The sequence below is a fragment of the Bactrocera oleae genome, chromosome 2 (genome assembly GCF_042242935.1).
Source record: "Bactrocera oleae isolate idBacOlea1 chromosome 2, idBacOlea1, whole genome shotgun sequence".
NCBI classification, from domain to species: Eukaryota; Metazoa; Arthropoda; class Insecta; order Diptera; family Tephritidae; genus Bactrocera; species Bactrocera oleae.
This window is the reverse complement of record NC_091536.1, coordinates 22,079,951-22,101,923: the sequence shown is the minus strand read 5'-3', so window position 1 is coordinate 22,101,923 and position 21,973 is coordinate 22,079,951. Positions and strand designations below refer to the sequence as shown.

The following is a 21,973-nucleotide window of genomic DNA, read 5'->3' as shown; positions in this document are numbered from 1 at the left end:
TGAAAGCTAAAAAAATCAACTCTAAATAGTATTGCAGCCTTTTGGATCAGCTGGATGAAAAAATTCGTGAGAAAAGCGACAACTACCTCTTCAGAAACTTGAAACAATTTCTTCGTGGAAAGCTTTATCGTCGAATGAAGAAGTTAAAACAACCGTAGATAAGTATTTTACTGAGCTTGCGGAAAGTCATTATAGGGATGGCATAAAATTATTGGAGGATCATTGGAATAAGTGTATTGTAGTTAAGGAAATTTATATTGAATAAAAAAATATATTTCGTACCAAAACAGTATTGGTTCATTTAGTGCGCAGAAACTTTTCAACCAAGCTGTATGTAGGTATGTATGTCCTACAGTAGTAATTTTAATGACGGTCTGCGTGATGAATGTTTTGCATATGAATTCAATGTCACTCGTTGTTGCAGGGCACTTACCTTTAGTCGCTTTCTTCCGCAGCTCTGCCACTGCCACTGCCAGTGCCCCCCTTGCTGTCATAATTACCTTTGCAAATAAAGAAATAGTAATAACCTTACCCAAGTACACCTATACATGCATATTTACTCACAAGTGCACAAGCGGTTGGCTCAAGCTAAATGACCTTTATACAAATCAGTTACATGCAACACACACGCAATTAATTTCACACGAAGAAGTCATGCAACCATCAAGCCATACTTTAATAAACATAGTAGTTGAGGATATCAAGAACATGTTAACTGCTTGAAAAATTAATTTTAATGTCAACGTTTTATATTTTTTTTGAGCTTAATCGTTTTCAGTGATCACCTACACACATGCAGACATATATGTACACACTTGTGTGATTGATGCTTTCTTTGCAATTGAAAATATGCCACTTTCGTTACAATAAACTTGAAATTATTATTGTCTGCAGTTACATTTGTCATAAATATTTACGTGCAAATAATTTATTTGCCATTTTGAATTTCAATTTGGCGTTGTCTCATGTCAATGCACTCTGAATTGTGACAGATATTTTGTATAAGATATTACAAATTACCTCTTGAAAAGCTAATACAAAAGGTAATTGTACAAAAATTCCAAAGTTATGCTGTCGTTTGCATTGCATATTAATTGCATATCTACATAACTAGTTGGCTGCCTAATTAAGTGGCCGCTACTGTATTTTGTGCTCATTTAAATATGTTGCCTTCTTTTAGGCTGTGTACGTGTTTCTACAGTAGTGGTTTAAATAAACTTATTAATGATTTATTATTTTAAATGCAATTTGTTATCTTAAGGGTTATATGGGTTTCGTCAAGTAAAAACGGCTTTTCAATAATGTTTTTTTCATATAAAAAATTCAAATTTTGTTGAAAATTTCTTTACGCTTTTCATTTCTGAATAATTGTAATTTAACAAAATCAAAAAATCCTTCATTTAAGACCTTATAAATTATATCTTGAAGAGTTATGTAAAATTTCATTAGGATCAGTTGAATAGTTCGCGAGAAATCTTCACAACCGACTTTGAAAACTTTGACTATATAGCTGATCTCGAACGCGCGAATTTTCAAAGCTGTATCTCCAAAACTATTACTGGGAACAACTTGAGAATTTCCGACAATATTCTAGAGATGTTAAAGAATTGAATAAGATAATAAAAAAAAATTATTATGAAGCCTGGAAAACCATACAACCCTTAAAATATGTATTATAATTTATTTCACAAATGTGAAGCACGTTTGTACGCAGGTTATATAATATATTTAAATGAAGTAAATGTTAAGCATATTGAACCGCGGAAGTCGTCAATGAAAAAAACCATTGCATTGTTTCCTTTACCATATCGAGAGAAAAATTCTACTTAGAACTCCGCTGATGTGAAGAAACTATGTTATTACGTTGCCATATTGCACTAATTAAAAATACAGTATACCAGAGTTAAACGTCAAGATGTACCAGCTAATTGAATTGTATTCAGACTGTTACGCCTAAGTTCCGGCGGCAAAGCCGACTAGGTAAATTTGCTCTACTCAATTGTTACAACCTGTTTTGGCTGGTACTTGATGTTTCAGTAGAATTTGACAGTTAGTATTGGACATATGCTTGAAAGCTACTTGCTTGTGTCTCAATAAGTTGAATTGTAAGCATATAACTCTATAATTGACCACTGTAATTTCTTGTTGAACTGCTTCTTTTTACATTACTGCGTTTGCTGGCAGGACCACCTTGCTATCTGATATTATTAAATCACTTGAATTGTTGCGACGGCTCCCACAGTCACATAATATTGCCAAATATTTACTCATCTTATTCGCTTTAGCAAGGTCAATGTTATTGTAAGTAAAAAAATATATATATATTTGCAGTCCGGTTTTATGTGAACTTAATTTATCCATTACTTTACAGCACTTCCATTTGTGTGTTGAACATTGTTGATTTCATTTTGTAAACACTTCTTCATACAGTATGCATCCTGTGCTTTCTCACTTGTATTTTTCCTATGATTAGTGGTGTCGTTAAAAAGGATTATAATAAAACTTGAATAGTATATGAAGGTAATTATGTCATTGTAATGACGAACATTGGAAAATTACAATGAACTGGTTTTCTTTAACTTCTTAATGCCGTTAATATTTTATATGTGAAAAGTAGAACTAGTGTCAAAGTTCTGTTATTATTTGAGCGCTTTCTCATGACACAGCGACAAAGAGTTCGCTACAGGAAACTGCAGTTCAATAATGTTTACATAAATGAGATAAGGTAGTCAGAAGGTTCAAGATTTGGGCTATAAGGCGGGTGCGGCAAAACTTTCCAATTCCCAATAGTTTTAAACCGGGCTTGCAACATGAGGCCAAGCGTTGTCATGGAAAAGTATTGTCTTGTATCTGGTCGCAAATTCCAGGTATTTTTGAGCAATCGCTCGCTTTAATTTGATGAGTTGTTGTCAATAGTATGGGGAACCATTACTATTCCATAGCTTCGGTGCAACCGAAGTTAACGTTTTTTCTTGATTTATGTATATTTTACCACAAACAATGAGAACTGGCTTATTTAGTGCTAAGCAATTCGGTTTTTCTAATTTCTCCAACGTGTTTTGTTTATGTAAACTTTTCAAAACACGCATATACTACTCGTAGGTGTACAACTAATTGAACATGATGTCAAATATGATGATGACGGGTATACTCGTACCGACGCCATATTAACGACTTTAGTCTAAATGCCCTAATGTGTTCTTTCTTGCCATTAATATTGTGCCTCTGTTATTATCGCCGTATTTATTTTATGTCATTTAAACTTTTTTTTAGTCATTTAAATCTGTTGTTGAATATTTTTTACGATCACCTTGTGCAGTTGTAAGGAACCGAACGCGAATGGCATGGAAATGAGATTGAGTCTGCGAATCAAAGTACATGCGCTTGAAAAGAGTAAGGCAAAAAAGTAACTTCGCACAATAGCAATCGGTCTCAATTGTTTGTCACAAGTGCTCTGCTTATGATACCAATAAGCATATAGACATAATAGGCAGATATCTGTACTTATGTATAATATGTAGCTGCATATATGCATTCTGAAGTTTCTCAGTGTCGAAGATGGATTAGCTGGGCACGTGTGGTTATTGTATATAGAACACGATGAATGCAGTTGAATAGTATTGTACTTAGAACACAAACAGTTTGAAATTTCTCATACAAGTTAAATAATGTAGAAAAGTTCTTACAAAGCTGTAATTGTCATATTGATTACTTGTAGGTAATTGTTATTCAGAAAGCGTATACTTTTGCGGCACTATTGAACTATATTCTATCTTGAATGTTGTTTGATTGAATTATTGTTTGCATATGCTAAAGAGAAGAATAAAAATATAAGGATAATTGAAATTAATTTCTAGTTTATGATCTAATACGAGCTTTGTAATATATTATTAAATTTAATTATATACAATTAGCAGCTGGATGAACTTTGTAAAACAGTAATACAAAGTCTTTCCAAAATGTGCTTAATCTCTGCTCTTAAATCTTTGAAAGCTAAGACTCCTTCTCTTTTAGCTGTAAATTAATATTTATAAAGGTTTTTTATAAAAACTTCCTAAATATTTATTTGTCTTCCATCTTTAATTTGGTAATATTTTTTCTGCAATATTACCAGTTGCGTTTGAATAGCTGCCTTATTACTAGTAAGTTCTGCGGCTAAAAAAAGTTCTGCAGAAACGGAGCACTAAATAAGTAACCGTGTGGATAGGTGCAAAGTCATGTCAATGGTCAGGAAGTTCCACTTGAATGTATGTTTAAAATATTGAAATATGAATTTTGTATGCAAAGAAAGAATTGTGAGTCTATTGTTTAGCCTATACAAAAGCACTTCGTAAAAATAAACGCTTTTCTCCTCCGCGAGTTGCTGCAAATATTATATAACGAACTACAATATGTTCACCGGAAGTCTTTGATGCCCTCAGTAAAATCACTTCTTTAACAGCGCAAATGGTTGTATATGCAAATCTGTATCACTCAATTCTTCTCATTTACGAAATGGTTCATGTAAATTTTTTTTACTTTTAAAAGCGAAAGGGTATATAGAGTGAATATTTTCAATAAAAAAGGTTTTTCTTAATTTCCCCTAAGCTTTCGCAATAGACTACAGTACACACATATCTATGTGCATATGAATGCAAATATGTACTTAAGCTGTACAAATAGAAAAACTATATACAACTATAGAAATAGCTGTATAATAGCAACAACAAAAAAAAACCAAAAAAAAAAAAAAGAAGAAGAAGAAGAAGTAGGCAATGAAACCGAAAACAAAAAGAGCAACGAAAAGCGCCGCAAAGAAGACGACTTTGGCACAGAAAATTTGTTGGGCACAAAACAATGAGAAATTGAAAGGTTTTCTAAGACGCAGTTGGGTGTGTGTCTGTGTTTGCTTCTAGGTTTAGTTAGTACGTTAACATGCTATTAGTTGTTTACTACTTGCTATGACTTAATACCTTCTTACCCTATAATAAAACTAGCGATGCGTAGACAGCAGACATACGCTATTGTGATTAAGTTGTTAGTTTAATTAACCGTTGCTTGAAGCTGAACAAGTTTAAATAGAGATCTTTGGATTTGGTAATGGGTCAGTAGACCTTTTCATCATTAATTGACCATAGGCTCATGCTGTTAATATATGTATGTATACGCTGATATGTTGTTATTGCTGAACGAATCTATGCAAAGACAACTGTACGATGAAGTAAAATTCTGCCTGTTAAGTAACTTGTGATTGATTTGCTTACTTTTTTATATTTTAAAATGTATGCAAATTTGTTAATTCCTTGTTATTTTTGTAGTTTGCAGTCCACAGTTTGGTGGCAGTTCCAAATTAATTTATAGTATAAATATGATATATACAAGTGGCCACTTAAATGGTCGGATTCTTGTCGTAGAGGATATCCTTGAGATGCTTATATTTTCTTGTACGAGTATACACATATGTACGGAGAAATGGGTACATATATATTGATTTTGAAGTTAATAATAGTATTTTATTTTTATGTTAATTTTATGCTTTAGTAACAAGAAAATAAATAACATGAAAAGCGCGCTCTTTTTTTATTTTTTCTAAGAGTTGAATTGGGAAATGTATACAGTCATCTTTGGTTATTGGAAACTTGAACAGCCAACTCTTGCCGTTTTTTTTTCATCTACAAACGAAATCATTGTAAATACACTAGTTAAAGTCCAGAGCATAGGTTAATCTTACGCTAATTTTATAATAGAAATAAACATTTTATATTCGAGTAAGGCAAATAATAATATAATGAACTAAAAGTGAAACGTGTAAAATAAATCGCGTTTTCTTGACTCAGTTGTGTAACTATTTTAATGGCCACTTGTGTGCTTTGTAATGCTTAATATGTTATATGGTAAGCGTCGCCAAAGCTCTCACTAAAACGCCAATTTCTTGAGCACCCTGCTGAACGGGTACTTAAACTCCACGTTCTGCCGGAATCGCCAGCGAGAATTTCAGTTTAAACGTTTTTTGCTTGTTGGTTTCGGCTAACACATACATCTCTGCTTTGGTGCCTTTGCAAGTTGTATTTTTTATTTCGTATATTTTGTTTTGTAAATACTTACATAATGCCTAAAAACTGAGTGTGCCCACAATTATGTACTCGTACATTTTAATACTTGTATACATGTATGTATGTATGAAATTATTTTGTATAGTCTGTTGCCATAAATTTAAGTATCCAGTGTGCAAGTGCTAAACTACGCCACACTAAATATTATATTTGCCTCGCTTGAAGCATTACATCCAGAAACGAATTAAATTCGTAAAATATACTCGTACTTTTCATGTTAATTTATTTGATTTTTCGCGCTACGGCTGTTTTTATGAAAATTAATAAGTTACTGAAAAAGGCTAGATTTTTTCTTACAGTAATGAAATCTAAAATTCTACATAAGCATATATAATATAAAATTTGTGATGTATTGAGTCCCAGCAGACAACCCTATTAGGTAGTCTCGGTAGCTTGATTAGACTTCCGCTTTCTTATCTCTTATAACAATTTGCACTCTGCCATAGAAACTTCTAAGAAGAATTGCTGGCCTCCAATGTGATATTTTAGACAGAGTGTTTGCAATAGATGTGGCTGACTTCGATGTTGGTGACATCTTCTAAAACATACTTAAGCAACATAATCATGTTCCACCTTCAACAACTATTATGCATGTCAAGCAGTGTTTGAGGTTACTTAGGTCCACCGTGTTCTTCGGGTAGAACAATCTTCAAAAAATATGGAAAAAAGTAAAAAATACTTTAGAAACTTAGTTGAGCATCTTGCGTAGCCTCTACAGTGTACTAATAATTATAAGCTGGCACTTACAACGTTATTTAAAATTTGAAAGCGCTAATTTTGACGGGGAACCAATTGACTGTGAGTCAGTAAACTGGGAAATATTATATAACATTTTTACATTTTAAAACCTTTTCCACGCGATTTTAATTTGTGTAAATATTCAATAATACACTGTATTTGCCAAAATAAGTATACCATATACATATGTGATAAAAGTCAGCGTTATTTGTAAACATTGTTAGTTGGCATGGTTATTGACACATTCAGTTAGAATTTCTAATTCCCAAACACATGCGATGTGTGAATTGTTTTATTTATTTTTAATTTTTTTTTATTACTTTACAAATATCCAAAGAAATCTTCAAGCATTTGTCTATACAAAAATGTAAATAATAAAACAATAAAATTCTAGAAGCCTATCATAAACATATCTCATCTCTCAATCTCTTATTGTTATCCATCCCGCTGTGTCGCGGTCTTGCTACGCGCTTTTTTACTGTTCCATACAAATATATATTTTTGTTCTTTTGTTAACCAGTTCGTTGATTTGTACGCACTCGTTGCACTCGTACGAGTGAATACCGCTATTGTTGTTGATACACCAAATGTACGAATGAATGTTGCTTAGCATGTGCCAACCAGGTTTGGTGGCTAGATCTAACCAAGCAAACTGCCGCAAATCGAGTCATCGAGATCGTTGCGAAGTTTTAAATCTCGTGGCGTCTACAAGCCAACCATCAGATGAAATTCTCATCTCGTCGTGCGTTGACGCCTTCAGTAGTTTCCTTGCGTGAAATAATTAGTGATAGATTTATTAAAAAAAAAAAGAAATCCTACGAATCTTCGTCCATAACCATTCACTGAAACAGTAAAAATTTTCATTGTTGTGTAATTTGTACGGTGGCCTCGTAAATAGCAAGTAAACAAAAAACAAAAAAAAAGCACCAAAAGGAAAGAAACTCCAACTGAAGCTAAAAGAAATAATAAATATTTTCTGCTGTGATATTTCGTTTACTAAGCAAGTGAAGATGTGGAAATTAGTAATTTACTTTGCTGCATTTCAATTAATTTTCGCACAAAAAAGTGATATACGTAAGTTGTAATGTTTGTATGTGAGAATGAAGATTTGACTAGTTAAGTGATTTACTTAAAGGACAATATGAAAACACGACACAAACGGGCTTTGCACCTCGAAAAATGGGAGGAGTGTGCTTTAAAATTTTTACCCAACGTAAAAGTAAAAGTAGAATTTGTTTATTTACTTATACAATATATCAACCGGTTGTACATATATATGTTTGTTAATATTAACTTTTAAAAATTTGCAAATACATTTAAGTGATTAAATTTTAAATAGTTTAACATTATAATAATATTGGGTTTTAGTTACTAAGGAACCATGCGCAGAGAATTTGTAACAGTATACAATATAGGTATATATATATATATATATTGAAATCTTTTCCTATATATAATATATAATATATTATATTTTTTAAATTTGGAAAAAATTAAATATCGCGCAGTGATTCGATTCTTTGTTTTGAAAGTTTTAAAAGCAAAGTAATTTATGAACAATTGTTAGAAGTGTATAAGGAGTCCTCAACTCCAAAACGCACCGTGAACTTAAACGTGGTCGTACTAGGCGTGAAGACGATCCACGCGAAGGACGACCAAAAACCGCAAGCACACCAGAAATCATTGAACAAGTTCATAATATTGTTAGTAAAGAGGTTGTTAGGCATCTCAGACGAATGAGTACTTCATATTTTACATGGAGAACTACATATAAAAAAGCTATTTGGAAAGTTAGTGCCGCACACGTTAACAATTCAACAAAAACTGGGTCGAAAAAAATTTCTCAGCATAATTTGGAGCGTTTTAAGCAGAATAAAACCGATTTCTTACACCGTTTTATACCTATGCCTATACCAAAAACAGTATTTTTTCATTGCGAGCGCAACAACTTTTCAACCAACCTGTATATATGTGTTAGTACACCACTCGAAAAGTTAGCACTGAATATTTCGAAATACATTTGAAAATAGAATAACGTTTCCAAAATTGGCTGCATTCAATTTGCAAGTATGTGTGAAATGTAACCTTGATAAAATAGATTTAGAATGATATATGGTTGCAGGCTTAGTTCTGGTCCTAATATGTATAGTTGACTTACATATACATGTGTAATAGAAATACTACTTACATAAAACTCAACTTAAGCAATTTTTGTCCAATCTTTTTTCATACTTCAAAAACAGAATTTATTTATTAAAACAACAAGCGTTGCATGAAATCACTTAAACTTTCTTATTCCAAAGATATGAATAAAATGCTTATTTATATAAAGAAAAGTTTAAATAAAGCTATGCGAATAAGGAAAATATTGATTACTATTGACTAACGATTACTTAGCATAAAAATTGGAGCGCAGCGCATGACTTCATTAACCCAACTTAATTTTACCTTACTTAGGTCATACTATCAATATATTTGCTTTAAGGGGTTACATGGCTCATTTTCTGAATTGCTTTTTGAAGCTACAGCATTATTATTATATTTTTTCTTGTTACACCGTGTGTATATAATGTCACGATCATGTATTAAGATTAGCAGTAAAATATATTGTCAATTCAGCCGTTGAGAGCGCCTTAACTAACGTCAACGTCAAAAAAGTGTCCTCTTGGAGGTCGCTGTACCTTATGTAATTTTTACCTGAAATCAGAAAACTAAAGTTTTTCTTTCAGTAGGTGAGTATAGCTATTACTTGAATGAAGAATTTTAAGAAAACTTGAAATTTGGAAATTGCACTTTTGCACTAAATTTGCCCGCGTATTACCCTCTCAACAGAATTGTAAATGATGGAAAAAAACATCTTTCATTCAAGCAGTAGTCAAACATGTTTAAAATATGTATGCAAAATGTCCAGTCGATCGCTTCATGAGTTATCGAGAAATTTGGACTATCGACTACAAAAACGCAGTTTTGAGAAAAACGCGTTTAAAGACGGTTCGGGTCGAGTCGAGTCGACCGTAACTACGTGCGCTAAACCCCTATATATCTGGAGCCTGGCTCGGATCGGTTTGAAATTTTCGGCCAATATTCCTAACGAGTTGTACCAATAGTATAACAAAAAAAAAAATTAAATTTTTTCAAAATCCATGGTTTTGTGTAAATGAGAAAAAATAGTTACAAAATAATTAATAAAAGTTTCAAATACAAAAACACCAAAGCTTATTCTCTTTTTGTGGTTCACATTAGTTGATGCAAACAAAACGGTGAAGGCAAATACATAAGTACATATAGTATAAACAAAACAAAATTTCAAGTTGAAGGTCTTTTAACGGTGGCTGCTTCAAAACGCCGCTGGGTAAATACGTAAACAAGGTAAAGAGCGAACAAAACTCAATTTATGTATTTGTACCGAAATCTGCATTTATTTTTTTTTTTTACCACTAGAAGACCGGAAATTACCGAATAATAAATAATATTTAAATGCAATGCCGTTAAGTGATTTGTTGGCCAGACAGTCAGCAACATAGCGTAGCGAAATAGATTCAATGCTATATTAATTTTGTTAGCTGCGCATGCGTTGTCGCTTAGCAGTAGCTGAAGCTTGATTTTGTACGTTGCAAAAGGTAATTAGCTTAATGAACGGTCAAAGTGGACAGATTCACATTTGGTAGCCACGTCAATGTATGGGTATATGGTATGTATTTCTGATATGTGTGTGCAATTGTAATCGCTTAAATTTGCATATACTCGTAAGTACAACGGGCATTTTTTTTCATTCCAGCAAGAAAAAAATCGTCCTTTGATCCACTTTTGACCAAACTATGAACATTACTTGCGCATACATATATGTATGTATATGAATTTTTATATTTACTCTGATGTGAAGTAAACTAGTAGTTAATATTAACTTAAATTTAATATGTACCCTGTGGTCTTAGCAACTGATTTTTTCTATAAATGACGAAGTTATGCGAATTGTCAGACTTCGGTCAAATAAAAAAGCCACGTAATTTATTTCTGCTTTTTCAAGCACTAAAGCGTGGATGTGTGTGTTTTTATGATTAAAATACGCTTAATACCATACACTGAGCATGCTTAATTTTTAGCTGACTTAAATTAATTGTTTCTGTTATTTTGGTAGCATACTTTACAATTAATACTTTATCATTTATTCACAGCCGAGTATATCAAACAATGCCGTCGAGGTGACCCGCAATTAGTGGAGTGCTTTAAAGGTTCATTGGAACATTTGAGGCCGTATTTGTCGCGAGGCATACCTGAAATCGAGGTGCGTAAAATTATTCTTCATTAAATGCTATTTATTAAAAACTATAAAAAAAACAAGATAAAATGTTAACTGTTAGCTGGTATACTCTTCACAAATAATGAAGTTTCTATACAAGAACTTGATATTAACCTTTCAGTTTGTATGCCAGCTACCATATATGATATAGTAGTAGTCCTTTTTAAAAAATTTCTTCAGCTGTTGTAGCGTTCTCTTCGAAAAAAATCTGTGCCAATATTTGTAAAGATATCTCGTCAAATGAAAAAGTTTTCCATACAAGCACTTTATTCCGATTTTGCAGTTTATATGATAGCTATAGGCTATAGTGGTCCGATATCGGCGATTTCGACAAATGAACAGCTTCTTAGTGAGGAAAAGACAGATGCGAAATTTCAGATCGATAGTTCAAAAACTGAGACGGACGGACGGACAGATAGACATGACTAAATCAACTCAGCTCATCATGCTGATAATTTAGATATATATTTTATAGAGCCACCGCCTTTCCTTTAGGGTCTTACCAACATTGTGTCAAATTTAATATAGCCTGTTCAGGGTATAAATATGTTCCTACTACAATGAAGACAAATTTTGTAAAAAAGATTTTTGAGAAGTAAACCTAATTTCCCCAAAGGGTCGATTATTTTTCTAATCTCATATAATACTAGTATATTTCTCTCAAGATTTTCGATTTATTTTAATGCATCAGTTTTGTGTGTTATTAACTATACAAGTAGTTGCACATTCGTGGCACAATACATATGCACATGCATTTCAGCAGCAAACAAAAATATACAAAAGCATTACGGTAAAATTGTGTGCGCAAACTGTCATTTGTATTATTGACACACAAACACAAATACAGACAACTTTTTCCGCTCACCCAGTCAGGCGGAAAGGAAATTATGCAACGCTCTTGAGTGGCGAGGGAAATGCAACAAGCCAACAAGCCAACAAATATACCTCGCTGATTGTTTACACAGACGATTGCACGTTGTACGATGTTTATAGTGTCGTCGTCATCGCATTCGATATTACATTTATTTACTTTAATGTCATATATTTTTAGTTTCTACACGAAATCCACGAATTTGCACGCTGCAACTTTTCCCAGCAATTGACGTGTGATTTCGTTTGCTTTCATAATACCGGTTTTTCCAGTAACACCAATCGCAGCTATGCACTTTTCACGCTTGCACGCTTGCACTGTTGCAAGCGCAATTTCTTTGGCAACAGTTTTTTTCCTGCAAGCCGATCCTTTTTTCCTTTCTTTAAGACCGCAGTCGGTAATGAAAATGTTGTCAATGTATTGGCACTTTTGTTTCGAAGAGGAAAATGGAAAAGTACTGTGTACGCGGAGTTTTGTAACAGCAATGTTGTTGTTGATGTGGAGACAATTTGAAGGTACCGGCATATCTGTATTTACACATGTAAATATGTATGTAAATATGCATAATTGTTAGCTAATATGGTTTTGTATTGCATGGAAAAAGGTTGAAAATAGCAAGTCATGGCGCATCTAAATTTGCGTAAGCTTCTGCACTTTTGTATGTCTGTATGTATGTATAGAAATGATGTGTGTTTAGCGCTGACATGCTGTTGAGTAACCGCATAAAAGCCGGTAAAAACATAAATCTGGACATTCCAGACTTCATTTAAGATTTCACAAGCTGTATTCCAATCTGAAAGCGACCGGCAGCAATTGTTGATCTGTTTGCTTGTTTTGTTTTTATGCATTTTCGTATTTTCCTTTGCGCTTAAAATATTATTTTTGTTTTGGTATACTTCGGTCAACCCGCAGTCTAGTACAGGGTTACACATCTTGCGCTTTCCTACTTTTTTTAAGAAAAATATACATAAAAAAAGTGTTTATTTCAATATTAGTGGTGATCCATTTCCAGGTTCTCTACTTTTTTAAAGAAAAAAATTGAATGGGGAATATTTATTATCATTCGAAAGAACATTCTTTGGCATTTATTTTTTAAAGATTATCTCTTTCAAATGTTAGCCGCAGCTACGTCTCCGATGGTAGAGCACAGGAAAAAGTCTAACGGTGTGATATCACAGGATTTTGGTGGTCAATTGATCGGCCCAAAACGTGAAATTATCTGCTCACCAAAGTGTTCTCTCAATAAACTCATTGATTCATGCGATGTGTGGGAAGTGGCGCCGTCTTGTTGAAACCTAATGCCGCCGAGGTTATTCTTGAATCTCATCAGTTTGCTCAGGTTGTTCGTGCAAATGCGACAATTTTGCTTGTTTACATACCCATTGAGCCAGAAATCATCGCTGAACAAAATCACCCGTTATAATATTCGAATATAGTATTTTCGAAAATTGTTCAGTTTTTTATAATTCTTAGTAATCAAAAGTAATATTCGCATATAATATTTTCGAAAAAATATGATTTTATTATAATACATTACCTTGGTTCAAGTGATTTTTAAGAAAACAATGAAAATACAAAAATAAAGATTAAACATTCATTGTATTTTGCCTCCAATTTGCAGCTGCCTTCCGTGGAACCCTTCAAAATGGATGCGCTTGCACTACAACTCACCGATGGACCACAAGGCTATAAAATTACTTTGAAGAATCTGGAAGTATTGGGCGCCAGTAACTTTCAGGTGAAATCGATGAAATTAAGTGAAGGCGATGAACCGTTCAAAGCGCGCATTGCCATGCCCAAGTTGAATATTGAAGCGAAATACACCAGCTCGGGTGTGCTGCTTATCATACCAGCGTCAGGTGGTGGCGATTTCCATGCCACTTTTGGTAAGAAAAAATATATATAATATAAATAAAATTATACAAAAATATAAGTATTGTTGCAAAATTATATTTTAATAACCGAATAAATTATGTAATTTTTGTTTTTGTATTATAAAGAGGGTGTTGTTGCTGACATCACTGGCAAAGTGTCGTCAAATGAAAAAGCAGGACGCTCATATCTGCATGTGGACTCACTCAGTCTGGTATTAAATGTCAAGGATGTGAACATGAATATTTCGGGCGCCTTCAATAACAATCGAATTTTGCGTAAGTTGTGTTCAATTTCTTTCCATGCAAATTTAGCTTACTTTTATGTTTTCAACATTATATAATACTATACAGTTCAGGCCACAAATCTGTTCCTGCGCGAAAACTCCCGTGTCGTTTTGGAGGCCATGCAAATACAGCTGCAAAAGAAATTGGCGCAAGAGTTTGGTAAACTCGCTAATCAACTGTTGAAGAATGTGCCCAAGGATTTATTCTATGTGGATTAAAGTTGTGTTGATTTCGTACTATCTTTGCAGTCAAATTGGAAAATCAAACCATAACTTACACCAGCTCAACAGATGTCTTATATAAAGCGTTTAGTATTAGCCTATATTCGGCCTCTATATAGCATTAGCATTAAGGCGTTGCTAATGAAAATCATCATTTAGTGAAAAGCTTACAAATTACTAAAAATACCCGTTCAACTCACCAATACGCATTATGTATCCATTTTATAATTCCATATTTGCACATAATTATGGTACCGGTAACTACTAAGTTTTTACTGCAAACTTATCGCCTATTAATCCTTGAAAATGTTTTTGTGTAAATAGTTTTTTAGATTTTAAGTTTAAATATTTATAAGTTTGATGCATAAATTTGGACTTTTTGTACAAAATTAAAATTTACCAAGATGAGTTTAAAATAAACTTTATAGAACTATTAAATTAATTTGCCGTCGAATTTGCAATTTCCTAGCAAAGTAAATTAACACTTTTATTAAAGGGACTTAAGGCTTATTCAATGAATTTGTTCTTGTAAGAAGATTAAGGAGTAATTTTTTGGCTTACAAACAAAAATCGGAGAGCTGTTCAACTTAAGGGGTTAAAAGAGTTTCACGGCTTCAAAAAAAAAATATTTCTTTTATTGTCTTATTTGGTTCTTTAATATCTCTAGAATATTGTTCTAAATTCTCAAATTGATCCGAGTAATCGTTTTTGAGATACAGCCTTGAAAAGTTGCGCCTTCGAGGTCAGCTATATAGTCAATTAGAACTTTAAACGTGGTTTTCTGGAAACTGTGGTTTCAAAGTCGGTTGTCCAGATTTCTCGTGAACTGAAATTTTACACAGGTCTTCGACACAGGTAATTACAGTGTCTTGAACGAAGGTTTTTTTTTGGTACAATTACCACTACTTAAAAAAAAAAACTTCGAGAAACTTTCATCAAAATTTGCATTTTTTTGTAAAAAACGTCTGCCAAAAATACAATTTTAACTTTTTTGTTTTTCCTTCGTAAAATAACTAGTTTACGGTCTTAATTTAAACACGTAAATTTTTACATTTACTTTTGTTGATTCTGTATGTATTATATATGACGTTTTTTTTGAAGAAGGACTGTCGGAAAAGTCGTCGTCATGCCGTTCCCACGACAGTCGGGTATACGTAGCTGGCACGGGTTTTATCTGCCCAAGAACTAGTCCAGAGACATGAATTTTAGGTAAATTTTAAAGTGTCGAAAAAAAGGCCAATATGTTTACTATCGACTTTTTTATCAGTAATTTATTAATTTTACAAGAGTACAAAAAAAAAAATTAAAGAAAAACTGGCCGGTGCCGATGAAGTTGGGGGTCTCAAAAATTTAGCACATGAGCATATCCACGATTTCAACCCTCCTAGTCATCTGAAATGAAGAAAATAGATTGTCAATCTGCAATGGTATCACAATTGTATGAACTAGCAATAATAAAAAAAAAATTTGTACACAAAATGGCGACTGTTTGAAAAAACAACGATTTTTTCTACCATTTTTACTATATTTATTTTTTCGTATTTTTTAAGTAAAAATTGATACTCCAGAGAGGTCTATAAAAAATATTCTCTAAAATATTTCAAGTAAATCGGTCCAGTAGAACTTGAGAAATCGTGGGTCTCGCTCGTATTGAAAAAGTCTGCTGTGAGAAAAACGCATTTAAAGTTTCACGTAAAGTCTTTTGTTGGATTAGACCCAGCAGAACCAGTTTGGAGGCCGGATCAGTAAAATGTGTATATCTCCGAAAATAATTTAAATTTTCAAAAATCCTCTCATAAATATATTCCTAAATAGTTAAACTTTGAAAATATTTAAAAAATCGTTTTTTTTTTAATTATACACTAGAATAACCTCTTAAACAAAATATTTCATATTTTATATGAAAAAAAAGTTGGCCCTTTTTTGCTCGATGAAAATTTTGTTTAACGGGTTACAAGGGTAAGGTTTTCTTCACTTTTACGAATTTTTCAACAAACCAGCGTTGTATTTCAGCCAACAACATCTCAGTAAGCAATGGTGTTTAAGGGCAGTTCAATGTCAATATATTGAAGTTGACAGCAAAGTTGGTCAAAAAAATCGCACACGAATGCTTGTAAAGCATATGTAATAAAAATGCAGATACTTTTCTTTTCTAATAATTTTATTATTATTAAATATTGAAATAGTTAGTTACACAAGTCATTTTGTATTCAATTTATTTTCTTTTAATTTCTTTTTATTTGACCTTTTTAGGTTTACTGTATTTGCATTTCAATGCGTTCTCTATGCGCTTTAACTGAATTGATCGTCGCAAACTTTGCACACGCATACAATTTTATTATTATTTTTGTTTTTTATTACTGGAGTATAATTTACTTGTAGGGTATATAAATTTAGCTCTCCTGTTTCTTGCTTACATGCCGTTTATCTGTATTTATTTCATATTTATAACTACCGTCTTACATACATACAATTAGTTTATACGTAATTATTATCATATATTTATGTATATATGTATGTATGTGTGTGTGTGTGTGTATGTAAGTATATAAGCGCATTAATAAGCTTATTTATATATAATATTTACGTGTGATTTTATTTCAGCACAAATGAGTTACATACAACGGTCAAAATCTGTACTAATTGCTAGCACGATAAAATTGTTGAAATTTATTTACTTAATTTTTAATTTTTAATAAACGCAATTCCGTGAAAAATACATTCCGTGAAACTGTGACGTTTTCTAACGTAATATTATACTAAAATGGCAAATTCTAACAACAACGTTGGAGTTGGTGAAATTATATAAATTGGTGTTAGAAATGAAATTAACTTTGTTTTAAATTACAATATACATAAATACAATGTTACATATGTACATACATACTTACTGCAGAAGTAAGTAAGCATGTTTTTACGACTACAAAATATACAATACATAATTTGTTGATGCTTTATCAACACATTAGGGTGTGGTTAGTAAGTAATTACAAAAGTGCTTACGTTGTTACTTCAATTTGTTATTATTTTTAGCAATTTAAAATAGATTGTTATTTGTTTATTCTTTGTTTTTAAAAATTTGATTTAATAATATATTTTTTTATGTATGTGTGTCTGTGTATGTGCTTTAATTTAGCCTTTAATTTTTAGCGACTTAATTTTAATTTCTAGTATTTATTTTTGTTTGTGACTATTATTTATATAGTTGCATATATATTTTCTTTTTTATGCGTTGTTGTTGTTATTTAATGATTTTTATTAAATTTTCACCTGCCATGCAATTAGGATGTTACACTTTGCACTCTATGATGATGCTACATACGAGTATACCGTATTTATACATGTGTATACGCAATTTATGCTTATGATAACCTGCCGAAAACAGACTTCACGTAGAAATGTTAAAAAAAACTCTGCATTAGAAATTTTCGACAAAATGTATGAAGTTGTGCTTTCAAGTCTTACTAAAAAAAATACGAGTACATGTCTCAAAAATAAAATTTATTTACAACAGAAAATATTTTTTTTTTTTATAATTTGCTCTTCGTTTATGTTGTTTCATACGCTTTATCGAGACTAGTTGATGGATACCAATTGGGTATGTAGTGTACACCTCTTAGCGCACTTCTGCGCCCTGAAGCAATCCAAATCGCATTAAATAGCGCGTTAATGCGCTCTAAATCTCCTTTGTAATGAGTAATTTTTGTTGTGTCTCTGTCAACAATGTGTCAAATTGAGGAATCGAATTATTAGTAATTAAGTGAATTAAGTGCTTTGGCATTTAGAGAAGGACAAACGTTCTGTAGTTTGTATAATATATTTATACATACATGTACATATGTATAGAACATTGTTATTTATAATGTTTTGCCTAAACACTAAGCAGCGCTAATGAAAACTTTAAGTGTGTCGCAGAACAACTAAAATGTGCAGAAATTTAAAGTTCGTTTAATGAGTTTGGCATTTTCGTTTTGTGTAGTAAATATAACAGAAAATTAAAAGCTTGAAAACTTGAAGTAATTTAAACTCGTACGAAGAATTAGCTTGTGGCAATTTGCTAGCACAATCCATCAACTTGTACCACTTTGTTTGGAGACTAGCTTGCTTTAGTGACAGGTCTTTTACGTCTCTCGTACTTTGGTATTTAATGTCTGGTGACAGTTTAGTTTATATATTTTTAGTTTCATGTGTATGCTATGGATGTGGTTACTTTTGCAATTGTATATAATGCCATTTATATGAATATGTTTGTATGTATGTATGTCTGCTGCTTATACTTTTAGTTACTTATGACAAAATATTCTTAATTTTCTGCCTTACATGTCAATGTTTTAAAAAACTGCTTTAAAATGTTCCATTCGCCATCACGTAATGTATATTTAATGCATGTACACACACATATGTTTGCATAGCTAACATACATACACTTCTCTTCTTCTATGGATTTCTGCTTTCCCGTAAGGAAGCTCTGAATTTGACGATTTTTACAATAAAATTTTGTCTGCCATTTTTATGGCGTTTACTTCAAACAGCATATTTGATTTTATAGTGTGTGTGTTTTTTTTTTTTTTGTTTTTTGTTCAAGTTTTACTTATATTTGTAGTATGTATGCGTCTTCAACTGTTGGGCAGTTACTAGATTACTATAAATTTTACTTTTATTGATAATAAGTTGTGTTTTTTAAAACTTGCGCCACTTTCCCAACTGCTTGTCGTTTTGAAAAATGTTGCACATGCCATAAAACCTACGAGTACAAAGTACCGTTACACAATTGCTGTTGTTTTATAAAAAATAGCTCTTCATTAACTTTGACTTTGTAGAAAAACTCGAAATGTTCTTTAAGTGATATTATTCTGTAATTTTACTCTTCTATTCTTTTAGTTTCAGCTAGACCGTTATTTATTATCTTTGTTATCTATCATTTCTATGTATGTATTTATGTATTCATTTTATACAATTTACAAAAAAATCGCATTTCGCGTTTGCATACAAAATATTTATGTACTCTGTATGTACATTATTGTACATACATATACTTGATCTACATACGCACTATATACATACATATGTAGAACTATAACACAAATATACCTTGAATTATGATTATACTCAGTTATGACATTAAACGCGTACTTCTTACAGTTTACTATACATACATAAGACCGTTATATACGCATACATTTTTTCATGTATTTTTTGTAAGTGCTTTAGAAGTTTAATTTTGATTTTTTGTTTTGTATTTAAGTTGACGTTTTTTCAAGTATGTATTTGTTCTAAATAAATTTAATAATTTGACAGGATTTCAAAAAGAGAATTTATTATTTTTATCTAATTAATTCAAAAATTGCTAAAAATAATAAAACATTAGCTGTCAATTTCCGCGACTATTCTTTAAGCAACTATTTTTGACAGTATGTTGCCTTTTCATTACAGTGATGCCATAGCGTTTTACATCAATTTGATTTGCCGCTCCACAATATTCATATAATTATTAAATTACGATGTTTAATAATAATACCACAAATATTGTGTGCTCTGTTTAAACGCACAAAAACCAAACTTTAATGGTGCCTTAGAAATGCTAGGCTCTTTTTGAGATCGTTAGTTTACAACGTTTTTAAGGTTATGTGTCCAAGATTGTTTGCCATAAAGCGCCGATTTGTATCAAATGTGTATGTTTATTTTTAATGCGAAAAATTCCGTCAGGTGACGCTTCTATTTTGTTTCGCGCTATTTTTTAAGGCTATGCATATCAATAATACCGATAACCATGTATTATATAAATATTTACCTGTGCGCTATGAAACGTTTTTTTATAGCTTGCATAACTTTTTATTTACGCAATCATTTTCATGTAGCTACACAAAAATGTACATAAATTACTAAACTCTTTGGATTTTCAATTATGTTGGATGTAAAGTGGGCTTAACAAAATTTTAGAGATTTAAGGTTAGAGAAATGATAACACTTAGAGCTAGTGGTGTATAAATTGTATAAATTTAAAACATTTATAATTCATATAGTTTAGCTAATCGTTTTTTTTGCAATGAAGCGTAACAAATTATAAGTGTAGTTAATATGCTTTCGCCCATTTAGCCGAGTTATTGTTATGGTGACAAAACTAACTAGAAACTCTCTGAAAGTAATCACCAATGTATACAACTGATAAACGAGAGAATAATTGGAAATACTGGTTGCATTTCCGGTAACTACAACAAAATAATAGTCTCGCTTAAGATATTCAGTTATCGCCGTCCTTAAAAGAGATTTTGAATTTGCTTAAACTGTGCTTGTACAGGTTGACATAAAATCTATATATTTTCTTTTTTAACTGCCCTAAAAGCAATACAAATTTGTTATCGGAAAAATAGTACAAGATGAAAAGAAAAGTCGACGTAATGTAAAAAGTAAAATTAAAAATCCATTAGCAGAGCATGAATTTGTTACTGACAGCCAGTAACCAATGCAACTTCTGATTCGACCACCAAATTAGGTTTATAAATTATTTTTTCAATTTAAGTTCCGATTTTGACAATTATAAGCGGATTATACGAATTTTAAGAAGAGCATAAGCTTTGATCGATTTTAATATGTGACCTAGAATGCTGGTGTGCGCTTTAACATCACTACTACTCTTAAGGGTGTATTCTGGTTTAGAAATTTAAAAAAAATTGCATATTTTTGTAGTATAACCCTTTAAGAATATGTCCCTAAAATGATTTTTTGAAATTTCAATTATTTTCGGAGTTACAGCACATTTTCTAACACGCTGTTGAACGGTTCGGGTGACGCGCGACTCGGCCTTAAATTTTAAAGTCGTTTTTTTCTGAACTACATTTTTAGAAACAATCTGCATGATAACTCAAGTTCTACTCAATCGATTTACTTGAAATTTTCTACAGAGCTTATTTATACATTATACTATCGCACTAGGAGAGAATTTTTGTTTGTATTTTTTAAAAATTCCGAACGGCAAAAAATCAGGGAAATAACGAAACATATTTTTCAAACGGTCGCCATATTGTGAACATTTTTTTTCTCCAAAATCCTCTCGCAGTGCTATAACTACATCCTTTCTCTTTAAGGATCACTCGAAAATTTCCATTTCAGATTAGTGATAGTACTGATATCCTGCACACCAGGATACGCCAATTTTTCATCAGTCCCCACTTTGTTGGCCTGGAATTTTTGGAGTTTTTTTTTTAATATTATAAATGATTTGTACTCTTTAAATATCAATAAAAAACAAAAACAATAGAAAATTTATAGTAAAAATATTTGTTGTTTTTGTTTATTGGGTCCGAAAGAGCCTAAAATTCGGGCTTCTAAACCAGAATACCCCCTTTCACAACGCCAATAGCAGCGTTTAGTAAACGTACACTCACCACTTCACATTATAAAATCACCATTCTTCAATAGACGTTCGATTTGCCGACATCGTACATTATATATAAGACATATGTCGTATGTTATATAAGCGTTGCAGCTGCAAAAATCATAAATGCTAAATTACCAATACGAAAGGTATCCAATGGGAAATAATAAAAATTTGCAAGTTTTTTTTTTGTCAAATTTCTTTTAAATATATTTGT

The 21,973-nt window shown here is 31.8% G+C and overlaps 1 protein-coding gene and 1 long non-coding RNA gene across 2 annotated transcripts; both read left to right on the top strand.

Moving 5' to 3' along the window:
* Positions 1 to 1,975: 1,975 nt before the first annotated feature.
* LOC118683717 (uncharacterized) lies at positions 1,976 to 2,555 on the top strand. The gene is made up of 3 exons (XR_004979584.2): positions 1,976 to 2,105; positions 2,185 to 2,301; positions 2,372 to 2,555. It is a non-coding gene; the product is annotated as an uncharacterized lncRNA (long non-coding RNA).
* Positions 2,556 to 7,526: 4,971 nt separating this feature from the next.
* On the top strand, positions 7,527 to 14,823 carry Jhbp1 (Juvenile hormone binding protein 1). The gene is made up of 5 exons (XM_036377715.2): positions 7,527 to 7,904; positions 11,006 to 11,115; positions 13,623 to 13,887; positions 14,002 to 14,151; positions 14,227 to 14,823. The coding sequence occupies exons 1-5, from the start codon at positions 7,841 to 7,843 to the stop codon at positions 14,376 to 14,378; spliced, it is 741 nt and encodes a 246-aa protein (XP_036233608.1). The 5' UTR covers positions 7,527 to 7,840; the 3' UTR covers positions 14,379 to 14,823.
* The last annotated feature ends 7,150 nt before the right edge of the window (positions 14,824 to 21,973 follow it).

What these genes read in the sequence shown, in the direction of transcription:
- Jhbp1 (XM_036377715.2), top strand. Translation starts at nt 7,841, where the DNA reads ATGTGGAAATTAGTAATTTACTTTGCTGCATTTCAATTAATTTTCGCA. An exon ending in CGCACAAAAAAGTGATATAC is followed by an intron (nt 7,905 to 11,005) that starts GTAAGTTGTAAT and finishes ATTTATTCACAG; the next exon opens with CCGAGTATATCAAACAATGC. An exon ending in CAATAACAATCGAATTTTGC is followed by an intron (nt 14,152 to 14,226) that starts GTAAGTTGTGTT and finishes AATACTATACAG; the next exon opens with TTCAGGCCACAAATCTGTTC.